Genomic DNA, 19179 nt, shown 5'->3' with positions numbered 1-19179 from the left:
ATCCCACCCCAGCTCTCTCTCCCACTCGCTTCCTGTCATTCTCTCTACTGTCCTGTCCAATTAAAGGCATAAAAAGCCCAAAAAATAACCTTTAAAAAAAAAAAAACAGTAAAAATGTGACGGGAGCACACCAGAAGATTCAGATTGATGTGGAAAAAAATTTGGAAATATACATATACCATAATTTCCAGGCTATAAGCCGCGGCTTATATATTGATTTTGCAAAATTTATTTTGCCATGAGGTTGATACACGGGAACAGTTAATTTTGGTATTAGTAAGGTTTTGTTTCTTTTAACTTGCATAAAACACAGCCCTGCGGCTTATACACAATGCGGCTAATACACGGGAAATTACTGTACTCGTACTACATGTTCTCATATACAATGCATGGAGCTCTCATCATAGCTCTTATTACTCAGAATAATGGGTAACATTATTGGCCTGTTGCATTTCTGTGTCCACTACATGTGATGTACAAGCATATAAATATACCGCCCTTTATGTTCATTATATTAAGACCAAATGAGACGAGATAATTAATGACAACTGATATTAAAGGTTTGTCATAAAAAGGTGCTTTAATATAACATGTCATAGTTTGGAAGAAATCTTTGCCATAAACCATGAATCATTTCACCATAAAAACATACTGCAAACACAGCACAGAAACTCCCCTCCCCCTCCCCCCCAAAGTCACAAACAGCATTTCCAAGTTCGCTCTGTTGACTCTGACTCGGCTCCACAGACACATGCCATGAAGTTAACACTCAGAATGCATGTGAAAACACCTTAAGTACATAAACAAAGCTTAAAAAAAAAGAAAAATCACCATTTTGAGGAAACAGTTAATAAATACTGTGTCTTAAAAGTCCCTGCGTGGAGAGAAAAAGCTGCATGAGAAGAACAGCTGAACTTCCAAACAAACAAAAATAAATAAGTGACAAGAAACTAAAGATACTAAACAAAGTGCTTGCAATAATCCGGTGGAAGAGATCCACAATGAGAGAGGCCAGGCTGACTCGGGTCGTAGTCATACTGCCTCCACTGGCTGCCCATGGGTACCAGTGAGGACAAGAGCAGCTCTACGACAGGCTCCTGCCCACAGGAAGGATGGACCGAAGGAGAGACAGAGGCAACAGCAGCAGCAGGAAGGATTGGGTAAGCAAGGATTGGGTATGCAACATTTCAATTTAGCAGAACCGTGGGAAACTCTTTCCTCTCGCGCATGTCGGAACAGATAAAAAAAAAAGAGGAGGAGGTAGAGCGAATGAAACACAAATACACCTACACACAGCAAGACGTCCAGTGAAGTGAGACAGCCAGCAGCAATGTGGGGAAAACCCAGGAGACGACGCGAGAACAAGAACGAGAGCAAGAGAGAACCAGAGGGTGTGACAAAAGTCAGAACGAGGGAGGGAGATAAAGAGTGATGGAGAGCGCGAGCGACGGAGAGAACTCGCTGCGTGTGATTTCCAGCGGAGCCAGCACACAACCCCCTGCTCCTCTCAGGCACTGTGGTGGGGCACGGCCTGCCCAGCACTCAGGCCAGACCACGTAGGGCTGCAGGGGAAACAAAAAAAAAAACCACGCCATGCTGGACTGCACTCAGCCAGACCCTGGGCTGCAGTCCGGTTAGCATGTCCTCCCCGGCTGACCCAGGCTTCAATGTCCGCCATGGAGCTTGAGGGCCCCTGTGGCCTGGACTGGTGCTGAGGAACAGGACCGCAAGAGGAGGGGCCAGCGCTACACTGTCTTCTCGCCCAGAGAGGCGCTTGAAGGGTACTGTACAATAGCAGCACTAGGCTGGGGACAGACACACAGTTGGGATTAAAAATCAGGGAAAATCAAAATCTAATCAAATTAAGAGTGGCTCAATATACTGTAGGCTCAGAGAGGTTGCTTTAGACAAGCCAAAGTAAATACGTTTGATGCAGGGTGATTTGAAAAATGAAAGGGACACATTGGTAGTTGTGCACGCAGTTGTGAGAAGTCACCTCTTAGTGTTGAAACTCTACAATGGTGCTTTAAACGGTGTGTCTGTAAATCAGAAAAGCAAGTAGGTGCTCAATCCATTTATCCCCAAAGGCTTTAAAATCAAATCCCCAAAAATGCTCCAATTCTACAAAAATATATAACATGAGATCTTAATTATGAAACTGTTTAGATATTGCGCTCCCCGGAAAGTTGGCCTCTGAACGCCAGCTGAAGCTTTCCATTGACCTACAGATAGTCCAAAATCCAGCCTTTGTTGATGTGGAGATGTTTGCCTGAGAAAAGCATCAACTGGATTACCAGCCATTGGCACTACGCATCTCCCATTCGGCCTCGCGAGTTCAAATTGGCTGTTTTCCCTTTTTAAAAGATGTCTTCAACAACAGCCACAGTAAAAACACGTAAAACGTCACAAATGCAAATGAATTCCTCGCACTTGTTTAAGGACTAGTAAAAACAGACAAAATCCTACATGTAATCAACAGTAAAATCACCTCTATATAAATGGCACAAGCTAGAGCAAACGAAAGAGAATCCTAGGATACGATGGTGAACATACAGCTTGCTTTCCATGGTTTTACACATAAAACTCTTGGACTTTAAGAACAGTGTTTTGCGAATACAAATATCCTGACCCATGTCCATTTTAAAGCATATCATTTCCTTTAAAAGATTAGAGTTCTCTGCAAATATGGCATGTACAAAAATGTCTTTTTTTTTTACTACTGTAAAAATAACATTCAAAAAAGGCACTTGCTTTTGATAAGAAAAGAAATTATGCCCCACAGTCCTTTGAAAACCACTGGAGACTGCATAGCAACAATACAAGGACCAGGTCAGACTTAGGACTTCCTCTTTTCCCAGAGAAGAATTGGGTTGTTGTATTTTTTTGTGTGTGTTTCTTTGTTGATTTTTGGTTATTAATAAGCACTTGAGAAAATAAGAAAATCTCATCTCTTGTTTTTATCATATAAAAAAACCCAAGTCGGTTGTGTCAATGTGTGTGTTGCCCAGTTTTCAAAACAAGAGCTGCAGAAAGATGTTACTGCAGATATAGCACTGCCATGAGGGGCCCCAGTGACCGTGTCCACCTGTGAGAGAGATTGGGGGCCGCACAATCACACACACACACACACACACATACGCACACGCACACAGACAAACACACACACACACCAGACGGCAGGCGGTGGTTGCGGTGCTGTTCAGCAGGTGGCCCTCTGGCCCGGGCCATGGTGGGTCTGTACGGCGGCCTCAGTTGGGAAGGGGCCCATTGCGGCACAGCGGCTACCTGCCCCTCCAGTTCTCCAGCACTCCGTACACGTCCTCCTCCTTACTGAGTCCCTCAAAGAAAGGCAGCAGGTCCAGCAGCTCTGTGTCCGACATGTCGTCAAACCACGACTGCACCGGCACCTGCCACAGAAATGTCAACAAATATTTATTTGTTTATTTATTTTAAACATTGAATGAAAATATCAAAATTAGGACTAGTCACTAAATTACACTATGCATTCAGTGTAATTTCACACAATCCTATCTACCCCTCTGCCAAAGGTTATGGGAACTTACCGCATTTTCGGGGTGGAAAATGTAAGATGCCGGCGAGTTGTCCACAATGATGACGTTTCCGAGCTCCCTGCCCAGGCGGCTGAGGTCTTTGACGTAGTTGCCCCGGTGGAAGACACAGGACTCCCGGAAAAGCCGTGCTGTGAACACACCCCACTGGTCCAGTAGGTCTGCTACGGGGTCTGCGTACTGTAGACGGGACAGAGGCAAGAGGGTAAAGGTCAAAGTTAGACTCAGCTCTCATGTTTGGAAGACTAAGGTCTTCTACAAAACAACACCTCTATCAAGACTCTGGGCTGGCTCAACAGAGAGGTTGTGCCAAAAAGGGGTCCTGATGGTTCACACTTCATAGATATTACCCTCACAATTGTACTACAAAGCAAAATAAGTGTAGTACAATTGTGAGAACAAGTCCTTGCTGCTGCGAAAGACAGCTCTACAGAAGACACAAATCTACTCCTAAACACAAGCCACTACCACTGAACTGAAAATAGGACAACCCAAGATGTGCAGAGGACTCAATGACATGATTACACTGCCTTCAACATGGAGGTGACTCAACAAAAAAAAAAGGACAAAAAGAAAACAGCTAAATCTCAACACCAACACTACTACTACTGCATGTCTATATGACCACACGACTATAGCAACTACCACTGCTATTTAACTAAAGCTCTGAAGTTGGCCACACTACTAAAGCACCTGGCACACTGACTTGGAGTGTGTCACCGTTCACATGGAAACACTTACCCATGCCAACTAAAAACACTGGCACGCAGAGAAACAGAGAGAAGGAGAGATTAGGCTAGCAAGCACACACTCCGACAGAGACACTGCCATGCCACCCAGCTGCTAGAGCTCAGACAGGCATGAGCTGTGCTACTGGCTGAGAGACCCGTGTAGGGCACACAGAAATGTTTTCGCTCCTGGTGACGTTAAAAGAGTGAGAAAATAGCACAACACTGCTGACTTAATGAGGCATGCGCCACATTCTAAACTGACGTCAGTTCGTCCGAGGCAGTTAGCAGCATTGCACTATTATTATTCTCCATCATCCTATACCTTTGATATACTGCTAACTCCACGTGAAAAAAAAAAAAAAAAATCCAAGGTGAGCAGATTTCCCTATACCTTTGGTTCATGTGAAGGTGCCGTTTCAACTTTCCTCTGATACAAATGCGTCCAGTCTTACAGGCTTTTAGTGTGGTGTGGTGGTATGTGTGGTGTGGTGTGGTGGCCAAACCTTGGCTAGACTGGCTGTGAAGAGCACACACTCAAACAGCTCTCCCATCTTCTGCAGGAACTCATCTACGTGAGGCCGCTTCAACACATACACCTGAAACGCAAACACAACACATCAGTAATCCAGACTCGGGGGTTGTGCAGGTTTCAACAAGTTAAATTGAAGACTTTTCAAGACCATGATAAGACTCTTATGAATGAAAGACTGAATGAAATCCCAAGAGTCTCCAGAACTATAAGCAAAGCAAACAAAATTGTGTAGTTTGTACAGAAATTCAGAGAACAGTTTTTAACGAGTTATCAGTTCCACACAAATCTCATTATCATTTTATTACATGATAATATACTGTATCTGTACTGTTGAGAGAAAGAACTTCAACATCAAATGTCAATCCATGCTGCTACAAAAAACTAATTTACCGCTTTTGAACATAGCATTAGATCACCTAATGTATAACCCTGGGACTGAGCCTCTAATACCACACTGAATCCCTCTAACAGATCGTCGACAACCCTGAGACACATCATATTTCTCTGTGACTGAAATCAGTCGATTCAATCAATCCTAAATGACTTGTCCGAATGTTCCCATGAAGATAAGAGGCCAACATCCAGTGCAAGTAATCAGGAATAGGCCACCCAGGATATGCACAGCCTATCCTGGATTACTTGAACCAGATAACGGCCCGAGTAGCCACTGTTGCTGGACACTTCTGGACATGAGCTGAGGGAGATCAGCAGCAGGCAGCCATCACCTGCGGTGGCTTCGGACCAGCGGTTGCACAAATCTGCAGGCCTCTCGCCCATAATTGGGCAAACACAAACACACAGCACCCTCCTCCCGCATCACATTACCTGGTGAACCGTGCCATCAATCTCCACCGGAACGATGAAATCAGCATTGCTGATGGGCTGCAAGACAAGAGCAGAGGACCGGCAGAGATGAGGACAGGCAGAGGTCACTGACAAACTCAAAACATTTTGAATGAGATTAGAAGAGCTCACTCTAGGCAACACAGAATCTACACAAGTCCCTAAAATGAGCAGTTTATCTTGCCAAAATACGCTGGCTTCACAGCTGGCAGAATGCAAAAGTGAATGAAAGTCAGAGGCATCAGAGAGGAGGCCATCAGAGGCACTTGTTTTTGAAGAGCTCTTCACCAAGTTGCTTTTATTTCAGACTGCAGCTCCTGATGTAATACAACAAACTGACAGCAGGAGGCACCCTTATCCTTTGTCATATCAAGGCAGCAGGCTTACACATTTTTACTGTCACCAGATTTTAAAAACAACTTTCATGCTTGTGCTCAAATTCGTTCCCTCAAATGTCACAGCTGTGGTTATAGTATGCGGTTATAAACAGTTCAGCCGAGTGGATGCCTGTCCACTGCCCTCCATCCTCTGATTGCTCTAGAAATGGGTAAGAAGGATTATGACCCATTCAGGCAAGTTTTAATCTGCAGCTGAGGAGCAACTGCAGTCAGCTGTTACTTGGTCTTTCAGAAAAAAAAAAAATATATATATATATATGTATATTCTTTCCCACCCTCTCTGTCTCTCCCACTGCCTCTCGCTCCCTCACAAAGGACAAGTAAGTTCAGCCATCCAAACTGTGCCCTATACATCGCTGTCCACCCCTCTCCTGCCACTGGAGCGGTAGATGTGCCCTGACTGCCCAGTCATCCTGGATGGGGCCACGCACACTGAGCAGTAGAATCTGATGGAAATGGGTCATCCGTGAACCACCACATCCACCACTGCTGCTGCTGCTGCAGCAGCGTGAGAGGCCTGTGCAGGGCAGGCCATGCAGAGGCAGGAGGGGTGGATTATTATGGGGTGTACTCGGACGTCTGTCTGATGGGCAGGATATGTGTGCGACATATAGCAAGCAGTTACCTTAAACGAGCTGTGCACCAGAGTCTCGTCCAGGTCGATGACGACACACTTCTTGTCGTAATCGTTTATGTTAACCTCAGGGAGGAGGTATTTCGCTGGGGGCTTGAGAGAGAGAATAAGAGGGAGAGAGGGAGAGAGAGAATAAGAGGGAGAGATGGAGAGAGGGACAAAAAGAAAGAGGTCATATAAATGTGAGCGGGACGATGAAGATATCGGAGAGCAGACTCAGAGCGAGATTCTGATGAGTGGTTAAGATGGAGCCAGCAGAAACAAAAGCAGCACTTACATGTTAAATGATGTAATCCTTTCAACAAAATCAAATCAACAAAGATGGCAATTGATCCGATTTTATTCTGCTTATTCTTTATCGGATTCTTATGTCAAGTCTTTGTCAATTTCTTTATCAATTCCTTATCAATTCTCTATGTGGAAAAGGAAGTCCTAAACAGATTTTCTGCTTCTGAATACAGTAGTAATCTATAAGTCTAAATACAGAGTTAAAATAGACAACCCATTCCAGATTTGGAAGTGGTTACAAATGTTTAAATGCATTGAAACTGTATGACTCCGCCGTCATTGATTCCTCTTCCTAGCGTAGGCTACTAAATGCAGATAGTACCTGCCAAGCCATACTAATAAACAATATAATGGCATACATGAATATTGTTATGATGGCATACGTGTGTAATATTCTATAATTCTACACTAGGCAATTCTATATGCTACACAAATCCAATCTATAAACCTCAACACTTCATTAACTCTGATCATTAGCCAGGGGCTGGACCTCCCTCCAACCATCCCTCCCTCCCTCTTAACAGTTCTGCCATCTTGAACATTAATGCAGTATAATGTTTGGTCCTCAAAGCTTTCCAAAGACCACCACATGGTGGTACTACATGTAGGACCTTGTGACATGCTTGCTGTAGAACAGCAAGGTTAGTTAAGAGCGCAGCCTGCAGGCAGCTAGCTTCATTGGCTTCCTTGTTAGATTAATTCAGCGGCTTCTCCAGTTAATGGCTAACACTTAAATCCCTTTGGCTAAGTGGATCATTGGGGCTGAGCTCTATGGAGGAGTTGACTTAAAAGGTAGTAAACAAGAAGTCTAACCAGCAGCTTAACAAGTTAGTTCAAGTTGTTAGTTCTTACCACACACTAGAATGTGGTTATGTTTTCAACCTCTCCCCTACAGCTTTTACCCTTGAATGAGTACTTGGCACACTTGAGAATGCTGATCATGGCTAAGACCTCTCCCATCCACTTTCCGTTTTATAAGTTCAAAGGGCTCATGAGTCCTAGAGAACAGGCCCTGCCCTGAGGGGGGGGGGGGGGGGGGGGGGGGGGGGGGACACACATATTACGAGACGTGACTGTTCAGGCTCCACGCTCTCAGTAGAGAGCAAGAAGAGGTAGAGTGACTGCATCTGGATGGATCGCAATCTTCCAGTTTCATCGAGCTCATGTTACCTTGGCAAAAGACTCGGACCGATCTGGCAGTGGGGTCGTGGTATCCAGTCCAAAAAATGTGTAATAGATACGGATACAGTATTCCTTAAATGCCATCCTCCTCAGGGTGTGTAATGCAAACACACTTTTTTTCACTACAGTTATGCAAGAGCTCTCATGACCGTAAAAACTAAATATAACAGGAGAGGAGCCAGGTTAAAATTAGGGAAAGTATGTTGCCCACAATCCAATTCAGTCATTTTATAAAAGGTAAACATAATGCAATAGCAACGCTAAAGAGCTGTCGGAAGCTTCGTGTGAGCATGCATGCATGCAGGCATACAGACACACGACATGCAGAAAAAGAAAAGGAAAATAGGCATATACATACACTAGGGATAGAGATGACCTCAACCTGGTCACACTGGGGCACAGGCAAGATGAGGACATTTGGATGAGAGAAAGAGGACACACAGGGATAGGGACAAACAGGGAGAGAGAGAGAGAGAGAGAGAGAAACAGAAAGAGAAAGAGAGAAAATGAGAGAGAGAAAAAGAAAGAGACAGAGGATGAGAAGTACATTGAGTGAGACAACACAGAAAAAGAACACACAGTAGGCCACACAACAAGGACCATCAACAAGAGAAATACATTTGACTGCGGACAAACAAAAGGGTGACTTTAGTGTCAGGACACGTGTGCAATACTAATTCAAAACCAACATGTATCAACTGTGCTCTCCAGCAAAGTGCTCTGGAGAGAGTTGTGTGGTATCATTTCCACAAACAGGAACTTCACAGGGATCACTCACAACCCAACCTGCTGGAGCTCAAGGTCACAGCTGGAGCAGCAGGCCAGTGTGTGTGAGTGTGCGCTTGTGTACATGCGCACGCGCGTGTGTGTGTGTGCATGTGTGCGTTTGAGTGTGTTTGTTTTGTGTGTGCGTGTGCATCACTGTGTGTGTGTGTGTGTGTGTGTGTGTGTGTGTGTGTGTGTGTGTGTGTGTGTGTGTGTGTGTGTGTGTGTATATATATATGTGTACGTGCATGTGTGCGTTTGAGTGTGTGTTTGTTTTGTGTGTGCGCGTGCGTCAGTGTGTGTGTGTGTGTGTGTGTGTGTGTGTGGGGTCCTGATGTGCGTAGGGTCTTGATGTGCTTACCTTGGGCGGAGCTCCGTTCTCCTCCACAGGGGGAGGCAGGGCGCTGGTGTTGTTGTTGGTGGCCGGCGGTTCCGCATCGTAGCTCCTGAAGCAGCAGAAGAGCGAGCTGAAGATGCTCCGGCTCCTCTGCTTCTTTACACTGCTGCTGGATAGCGAGACTGTGGGAGGAGAGAGGGGAGAGGAAGAGCGGAAAAAAGAAAAAGAAGGGGGAAAAAAAAAGAGACAGATTTAGGATGGAAAACAAAAACACATCAAAACACTTCAAAACCACATCATAACGTTCCTGGGAACCCAGCATAGATGACTTAACTGTTGCTGAAGTCTAGGTGTGTGAGGTCACGTGTACAATATGTACAGAACAATATGGACGGAAGCAGAATGTAGTGTTCATTCTAGATGAGATTCTAGATTCAGAGTGCGGGAGTGGCAAGAGCCACACATGTTTGTCCCTACATTGCCTTGAAGCTGATGTTTGTAACAATAAACCAACTGGCTCTGAAAACATAATCCTATGACTGAATGGCTCGCATAAAGAAAACAATGCTGTGGTGGTGTCTAGTGGGACATGATTTTGGCAGTCACCCTCGATCCCTCCCTCTCACACACAAATACCTCGCTCTCATTCCAGGTCGGCACAGAGAGAACTAAATGCTGCCACTGGTGTCAGCAGTGGGGGAGGGGGAGGGAAGGCTTTAAATTAAGGGGGGGGGGATAAAAAAAAAGAGAGTGTGAGATGAAAAGAGAGAAAGAAATGAAATCTCCCAGCCCCCCTTTCCCAACGCAATCCCCATTAAGGCTGCCCAATCCCTCTGCCCTTCAGCCATTGGCTGCCATCCGCACCTCCATTTTAAGCCCCTGCTAATATTCTCCCTCTTTCCCTTTGCGTGGCGTCTGGGTGAGCGTGGTGGCACGCACGGAGTGACGGGGTAGGAGGAGGGAGGGGAGGAGGGGAACTAGGGAGGCGCTAGGCAACACTACGGCCTATGAGAGGGTGGCATTCCTCTCCCGCCCCCTCCAGACGAGGCAGAGGCTCTCCCCAACTGTCGCGTATAAACACACACACACACAGCCAAAACCAAAGACCACATGCACATACCCCAATTAAACTCACACACACACACACAAACACACACACACACACACACACACACGCAGGGAAGCAGAGACGTGCCTCCTGTCAAAACACCACCACATGAATGTTCCTATGGGGAAAACAGGCACTGTGGCACAGGCTAAAGCATGCTTCGTTTTTTTTCTTTCCCCCTGCAGAAAAACAACAGTCAATAAGGCTTCACAGACCAAACATAATTAAAGAAGGTTCTTTCCCATATAAACCATTTCCATTAGTCTCTGTGAAGTGACCGCTAAATAAATATAACCCATTCTGTGGAGTGGGCAAATTAAAAAGCAGACAGGGAGAGAGGAATACGTCAGTAGTGCGAGTTATCATCAACCCGCTCTGATGAATGCCCTGCTTCCTGAAATCCCTGCTGTCGCGATGAGCATGTCGGTGGGGATAAGGGTTTATGTAATCCAAAGGGAAGATTGGAATTCTTGCTGGGGCAGAAGTCGGAGACATTGATCAGTGGAGACGGCAATCAGATACCATCAGAACTGCAGCAGGGGGAGAGCACAGCTGTCTCCAAGACTCCTCTCGGGTTTGCCCCTCCCTCTCTCTCCGTCCTTTCATTCTAGATGTGTGTGTTATTTTCCACCCTCCCTCCGTTTCCCTCTCTCCATTACTTTTTTCTATTGTGGTTTCACTCTTCTCCTTATCAAGTCTGTCTCCTCCTCCTCCTCTCGCTCTCTCCCCCCCCCACATCTCCTCTACCATCTCAGTAAGATGAGCCTGCAAGAACTCTCAGGGGGCTTTTAATCTAATGTGATGCAGGAATTCCAAGGAGATGGGGAGCTGTCAGAGCCGCAGTGGACAGCCTGCCCTATGGTACAATGGCTGATGAAAACTTCACTGGATATTCAAACGCCAGTACAATGGTCAGTTATTTCCAGGCATTACCAGCCAACAGACCAGGGCCGGGTTTCCCAGATTCGGGTTTCCCAGATTCGTTAAGAAGCTCTTAAGTGCTAAGAACTTTTTAGGAGGGTTCTTAGAACGTTCTTAAAGTGCTCCTAAAAAGTTATTAGCACTTAAGAGCTTCTTAACGAATCTGGGAAACCCGGCCCAGGACTCTGATGTGGAATGCCAACTTTCACCATTCCTTCGTGTCAACTGAACACATTTTCCCCACATTTCACCATGCCACTCTACAAAGAGAAAGAGACGTGAGCCTCGCTGGCCTGCTACGGAGAACAGAAGGTCTACGTATAGTGCAGGTTGTTTTTCACCACTGGGGCCCAGTTTGGTTTAGATTAGCTTATGCAGTCTTCATCATAACCAGAGTTCCATGCTGGAAGAAAACATGCTGAGGAAAGACTTGACAGACAATTCAACTCTAGGCCACAACTGCAGCATGTGCGAAGCGAGCTCAGCAATTTATTCTAAAGAATTCATGAACTTTGAGCTTGCTGAGGAGGTATAAAACACTGTCAACACCCATTCAACAAATTCCCCATGAAAACCAACTAATAAAAGATTTGCCTTCGGAACATCCCCTGAAATATGCACTTTAAAGTTACAGTGTAATGTCACCTATAGTGTTTGTGTCAAGAGAATGCCCGTCGTGGTTTAGTCTGGTTTATGCGTAGGCCTATATTTCCTCAGGGTCATTGTGTTCATTCAAAACAGTTAAAATATTTCATCTCGCTGCAAAGGCAGCACTGGATGTCCTCAAACATGAGTAGGGATCAATCACGGCTCTTCTCAGCTTAAAGCGAGCAAGAGGCACAGCAGGGGTAGCTGCTACCTGTGAGGCAGAATGATGACAAGAGACAGGTGCACTCACACTTAAAAATGGGTGGCCAAAGATCCGCCAGGACCAAACGAGAGGTGCCGACATGTAGGTCAAATGTCACAAGAGTGCCATTACAGCATTAATGCCCCAGTCTCAGAGGTTTTGGGCATATACAAGAAAGAGAGCAGGTGCCGTTGCTGATATGACACAAACACACAAAAATAAACGCAGGGCCTAATAGAGCTTTGGAGTGCTTTATTTTTATTTTCTACCCTGCACCAAATCCAGCATGGGCTGGCTAATTTGGGGGGATGTGTGCTTTTTCAACCTCTAAGCACCACTACTGCCTGCCAGAAAGCCTAAGCCAGACTGGTGGTGGGTGGGGTGCTGGCTCTTAAAACATCACACATAATTGTCTGCTTGTGTAAAACACAAGCATGTTTGAGTGGCCCCTCGCCTGCTGCCCAATCTCAGTCACAACGGGGGTAAGTGTGGCACAAGTTAGAGAGAGATTGAGGTCCTCGTCCTCCATATAGAAAAGGCAAAACCAACATATTTTGTCACAGATCTAATAGCAAGGGGGTTACTGAGCAAAAAAGCAACACACTCAAGAGGGTGCTATCAGTTGCTTGCTTCCGAAGCTCATCAAAGGCGCTGTACACCCACAGGGATGCCATATCCTGCACCTCATCATAGGGCGAACATAAACCAGTCACGGCACAACTCTGGAGTGTGATGAGGGGTGGGTCTCCTGCCCTGCCATACAACAACAGGTTTGAGTCATTTTTGGATGGGTAAGTGAGCCTGTAAGAGGAGCCCATTCAGTCTCACCCTGACCTCATGCTCCCGGGCACCCAACGGGTTACCCTACATCCTTCCCAGGGTGAGGCAGCTTTTAATAGCCACAGCCACCAGCCAACCAACTATGCCCCAAATCCACCAGAAGCAGGCCCACGAGCCGGCCTGTCTACAGTTGCCACTAACACTGCAGGACTGCTGCTGAGAGAGAGACAGATAGCAACTGACGCCTTAAGGTCACAGAGTGAGTGTCTGTAAGTGACAGGGTACAGCCGGCACAAGCACCATGCATCTACAGAGCAGGTAGTGAGAGCGAATCTGACTCACGTGCCAAGCTAAGCACACAGAAGATGACTGAGGCATGACAAAATTGCCAGGAAATGCTGTATCTATTCATTTGTTTTATCCCTGTGACCCACAGCAGATTCATGTGAAATGATCAATATATTCACACTTGTTTCCTGATGATTGCAATCAGCCAAATGAAGAAGAGATAAAAGCTGATGAATAAAGAGGAATAAAACATACACGCTAACAGGAATAATCATGCATCATCACACTTCTTTCGCTCTGAGCTCCCCAGATCAACCGTGGCACCGATCTGAGAAGGGACGACCTGCCCTCTCTCTGACCCAGGAATCAGTCCACAGTATCAGAGAGAGGATCTCCATGATGACACACTGTCCCTGTTTTAATGGTCATGTCTGCAGCAGCCCTGAGGGAGGACAAGTACTAGAGTGATTTATCCTCCATCAGAGACAAGCATGAGACACTCTTTATCTATCTCTCACTCTCTCTCACACACACACACACACACACACTCACTCACTCACTAGTACTACCCACGACACACCAAACACAACACTGACTGACTCTACCTGGGCATGGGGTGCAGAATAGAAACTGTGCACAGGGCAGGCATTTGGCCACAGTGTATGTGACTGTGGGCAACAAGAAAGAGAAAGACGATTGGTGCTTTTCTACTCTGCGCTTCTATGAGAAAAAGGAAAAAGTAAAACCCTTCATGTACATCAACATCATCTACATGAGCCTACGTCATGTACAAACAGAGAAATCCAGTGAAGCAAGCACCAAGGTCTGTGTTGTAAAAAATAAACGAATCCGTTTGCCCTGGCTGCCCTACGGTTTATCTGGCTGTCCAGATGGGGAAACCCAAAGGACTCAGGGTCAAAGCTTGCCAAATCAACAGGAAGGTTCTTAGCTGTGCCGCGGGCAGAGTGTAAACGCGTGCAAATAGTCGTATTTGCACATGGCCTTGTACAGGTCAAAACCACAACGCAATAGCAAGGTACAGCGTCAGGTAAACAAGGAGTCGTACCTTTCAATTTAACCATTATTCTTGGGTCTACATTCACATGAGAGAACGTTTTCTATGAAAGCTTTTGAAGAAAGATTTGAACTGTGAACAGTTTTATCTTATTGGACATGCTAACAGTTCAAGACTCATTCTTGACATCTGATGAAAGTCAACAGAACATTTAAGAAAATACCTCCATAATCAGTGCACCCCCCAAACAAACAAAACACACACACACACACACACACACACACACACACACACACACAACAGTTTCAAAACAGCAGATACAATGTAACGTTGATCCAATCTATGTGGGGTGAATCACATCATAAACTGTGCTCAATCCTGTCAAACACCACTGCCTAATGAAGGCTAATTCACTTCATTGGATTGGCTGGCTTGAATCCGATTCTCTGGAGCACATAAACCACTTAACGTCAGGGGCAGTAGCACTAACTGATAACAGACTGGCCTGGCGCAGGGCTGCTGTACCGGAGCCAAATGTCTGAGAGCGGCTCCCACAGCGGCACAGTCAGAGAGTCAGGGCTAAGCTGGACTGGTCGGAGAGCTGCTGATCAGGCAGACTGATCTTTCCGCAATCAATCAAATGAGCATCTGCAGCTAGAGGAAAGCACATAGTATACATATGTGTGCGCACACACACACACACACACACACACACACACACACACACACACACACACACACACACACACACACACACACACACACACACACACACACACACACACACACACACACACACACACACACACACACACACACACACACACACACACACACAGGCAGAAGAGCAGAAGTCAGAGGTTAGGGCCTGGAAGCTGTCTGTCATGTGTCCAACACTGAGGCGGACATCCTTACCAGGGGTAACGTTCCCATGACTGCAGGCCTATAGCACATGAACTAGTGCAAGTGTGGTCATTTCTCCTACATTATTGCGGGAAGAACTGACAGAAGGGGGAAATGGTAACCAAGTGGACATGACACGTTGGCATATTCTGGCAAGAACAAGGAAGAGAGAATTTACCCAAGAGTGGTGCTTTTTTAATGTCCTTAATTTAAACTCAAACATTCAGTCAAGTAAGTATTTAGACACAATGATTCCAAAGAGGAAGCATCGAGATGTGCCAGAATTGTACAGTGTCAACTTGAATTCAAGGTGCTGAATCAAGACACTGCATTAACTATCTAGGAATTACAGCCATACATCAAGGCTCAAAAGTAATTGGACAAACAAACCTAACTATAATTATATTTAATACTTGTAGTAAAACCATGTGCAGTCAATGACTGCCTTAAGTCTGGAGCTCATGGACATCATCCGATGCTGAGTTTCCCCCATAAGATCCTTTGCCAGGCCTTTACTGCAGCCTCCTTCAGCTTCTTATCTGTGAGTCAGCCTTTGGTTTGTCTTCAGTAAGTGCCTAGGTCATTGAAGAATAGCCTATATTCCTTTTCCATAAGAAATTCTTGTGTTGCTTTTGCAGTATGTTTTGGTTATTATGATCCTTCTACACTAGCGCAAAGCACAGTCCTTTCAGTTTCACAGCATTTCAGCAGTTAGTAAACACACATCAGAATTCATCCTACTTCTATTAGCGGTCACTCACAACATTCACCAGTGACTGCCCCATTGGCAGCCATACATGGCAATGCCATAACACCACCTCCACCACCGGAATTTGAGAGCATTACCACAACTTCTGAGATCTGTAGGTTAAGTCTTGGTTTCATCTGCCCAAAGAATCTAGTTCCTTGTTTTCTTCCAAAGTCCTATCTGGCAGCCTTGAGTAAACTACTAATAGATAGTGCCCTGTTGCGAACACAATGTATTCATATTCATACAGGCATCTATTCCTTGTGGACTTTGATAATGATATGCCTGCATCTTCAAGAGCGTCCTCGACTTGTCTAGATGTTCATGAATGTTTTTTTTATTTTTTATTTCTTCACCAAGGAGAGAATTCTAGCAAACATCCACCATCTTCAGTGGTCTTCCAGCTGAGCTCACCAGAACACGTCCTTCTTGTTTTAGCTGATTTTGACTCTTTTTACAGCCCTTCTATCTGTCTAATATTTGTTTTGTTTTCAGTATGCTACTCCTTCATTTGCATTAACACCAAAATGGAAATGCTTGGAAAGAACTCCAGACCTTTAATCTGCTGAGTTTATCGTGACGTAGAAACAGGCCAAAGTTGGCAATTAAATTGCTTGCCAGTCAGTTGTTTACTTTGAAGCCTCAACATTGGTTGTGACCATGTGTAAAAATGACTAATTCATAAACAGGTTGATCATTGTCAATCCCTTGCTGAGTATACACAATTCAAGCACAAATTGGGCTAATCTGATCTGTGTCTATGCTGTTTAAGTTAACCCATTAAATCAAAATAGTTTCTCATTTGAGAGTTAATTCCCGTTCATATACTAGTTCATCACTCAGAGTGACATAGCAGCTGCTTAGATGATGCTGGCATTTGAGTGCAGCTCAACTGTTTTTACAGCTCTAGAAATAGGCCGAGTGGACATCATAAACAATGTGGGCACATAATACCTTTAAAATAGGCATTCAGACCGTGGAGTTATTGTCAAACCACAAATCCACAAAGCTATCAAGGAGTCAACATGCTTTGTGTGCGAACTTAATCTGATGCGAGAAGCGAGGGCACCTCACAAAAGCAACTAGCGTTATTTCATTTAGTGCATAACGTTACTGAAAAGAGGAACATGGTCAAGTTAGGGGGCAACAATGTGTAATTTTGTCAACATTTCATCGTCAAATACAATGTCACAATCGTAACCTAAAAGTCGACATAGACGTAATGAGCTACCGTTACAAAGTTGTTGAGACGACCTACATTTTAGGCAAATTAAGGCAACAACAAACATTAGTTAGACAGTCCCGCTAATAACGGGAACAAACCTGTGAACGTTAGCAGTCAAGCTATCTCCAATGTTAATAAGTTTAACACCGCGTTCAGTCTTGGCGTCAATAAACTTTGTCCACCACGCGACAGTTTGACTATGGAAAACTTTGGTTTATCTCGCGCGTCAACAAGAGTCCGTGTGGAGCTATCCATGTTGTACACATGGAATAAGGAAATTAACGTTAGAAGCTATATTACTGCCTTCTTACCCTTTTCTTGAGTTGACGATAATATCTCCTCCTCCTTTGGGTTGGTAACCTGCGTAATTATGGACGTGTTGTCCATGGAAACAACAGTTCAATCCTTAGTGGTTTCTTCTTCTTTTCAGTATCAGCTGTTGGCGAGATGACTTGCAAGTCCCGCAGAAATAAACTGGTTTGAGTAGCTGTGGTCTTCTAGCTAACGATAGTGGTTGATGTTAATGGCAGCTAGCCAGCTAGCTAGCCACACAGCTATCAGTGGCTAACACTCGCAGTGTTAGCTGGCTATCAATGTTAGCTTTCCTATGTAGCTAACGTTAGTTCACGAAACACCACTGCAACGGCGGTGTTGTGTTCGTTTTTAATCCGTCAGTACGCAGTGAAAATGGGACTAAACGCATACCGCAAAATATATAAACAAAATCTAAAACAAGCCAAAGACAACTAAAAACGCTTCTTGCATAAAGCAGGCTCCCAATTATCCAATGTTTAACATTCGCTAGCTATCTTGCTAATCTATGTAAACTGTAAACGTTTGCCACAGCGATATATCTACCAAGCTAGCAGATTGGCTGGCAACACGACTATGAGAATAATGAAAATGTCCGTTTAGGAAGCCTTGTTTACGGTCCAGCAATATCTGAGATTTAGCATGAAGGGTATCCAGCTTCATTAAGGACTTCTTTCAACGCAGGATTTTAATCTATGCTCCCTGTCCAACATGGAGGCTTTAACGTTAAGTGTTTGGTATTCGCGAGACAGATTTGAAGCAGTGAGCTGAGCTGGAGAAGGAGGCGGTTTCTAGGAACCCCCTCCCCTCTTATTAAACACAAAAACATTGTGTGTGCTGTAGGCTACCAATTCGCAGTCTTTGTACCTCGGCCAGTGCAATTTACACTTGACGGAATGAAAGGCAGAAAAATAAAAGGAAAAAAGACACACTGTCACGTCATTGTAATACATTATAAAATATTACATAAAACAATATGTTGGGCGTGTTTGTGTTGTGGTCCTACAATAATTAAGCCTAAACATAACATGCATCTACATGCACATTACAGAAAACAAAGGGAGAAAGGAAATATGCCTGCATATTGTTTTTCTTGAGTCATAAAAACGTCAAAAGCACAGGGGCATTTGCTGTAGTCAGAGCCCAGTGTAGTGTTAGACACTGTCGCCCTCTGGTGTTTAATTGCGGTGATACATATTGTTTATAGCCATACGGGAACAGGTAGGCCTGAGGCTGGTAGTAGACCCCATGATGACAAAATACAACTTCACATTTTCGGTCGTCTAGGCCGATACATGGTCAACCACAGTATTCTACCAGTTTTTCTTGGGCACTTTAGTTATTTTTTATCCATATCCACTAAATAGCCTAGGCTACAGTATAGTCTATGAAATGGGCACCTTTTCCACTACAACATTTTCAAAATGCCTAGAGATTGGCATGGTGTTTTTTTCAGTTAACCTATTAGTTAGTTTCATTCTCATTGAGCTCAATGCAATCAAACCAGCTAATAGGCTAGCTTTTAGGCTAAAACACAATACCAACCTTTAGTATGGTGAAGGGTATGTGATGTTGGGGTTATTTTAATTCCAAAGGCTAAGGGAACTTGATCAGGATGCATAGTATCCTGGATCCATGAAATAACTGGCCTTTAAAAAAGATAAAAATCTGCCTGCCTCTATGGGAATTTAACATAGGGGTTCCAATCCCTAAGGAAATACATTTATTTATCTACAGTATTTATGATACA

The 19179-nt window shown here is 44.7% G+C and overlaps 1 protein-coding gene across 2 annotated transcripts; it reads right to left on the bottom strand.

Annotated features, from left to right (window-relative positions):
• Positions 1 to 561: 561 nt before the first annotated feature.
• ctdsplb (CTD (carboxy-terminal domain, RNA polymerase II, polypeptide A) small phosphatase-like b) lies at positions 562 to 18166 on the bottom strand. Of its 2 annotated transcripts, XM_062529354.1 has the most exons (8): positions 17429 to 18166; positions 9304 to 9461; positions 8536 to 8568; positions 6699 to 6800; positions 5658 to 5714; positions 4804 to 4896; positions 3564 to 3749; positions 562 to 3407 (listed from the first exon to the last, which is right to left on the bottom strand). In XM_062529354.1, exons 1-8 carry the CDS (start codon positions 17502 to 17504, stop codon positions 3282 to 3284), a joined length of 831 nt encoding a protein of 276 aa, XP_062385338.1. In that variant the 5' UTR covers positions 17505 to 18166; the 3' UTR covers positions 562 to 3281. The 2 variants fall into 2 exon arrangements, with proteins under 2 accessions (XP_062385338.1, XP_062385346.1); XM_062529362.1 differs by lacking the exon at positions 8536 to 8568.
• Between the last annotated feature and the right edge of the window lie 1013 nt (positions 18167 to 19179).

Source organism: Sardina pilchardus, chromosome 2 (assembly GCF_963854185.1).
Source record: "Sardina pilchardus chromosome 2, fSarPil1.1, whole genome shotgun sequence".
In the NCBI taxonomy this organism is placed as follows: domain Eukaryota; kingdom Metazoa; phylum Chordata; class Actinopteri; order Clupeiformes; family Clupeidae; genus Sardina; species Sardina pilchardus.
This window is presented reverse-complemented; position numbering and strand designations above follow the sequence as displayed.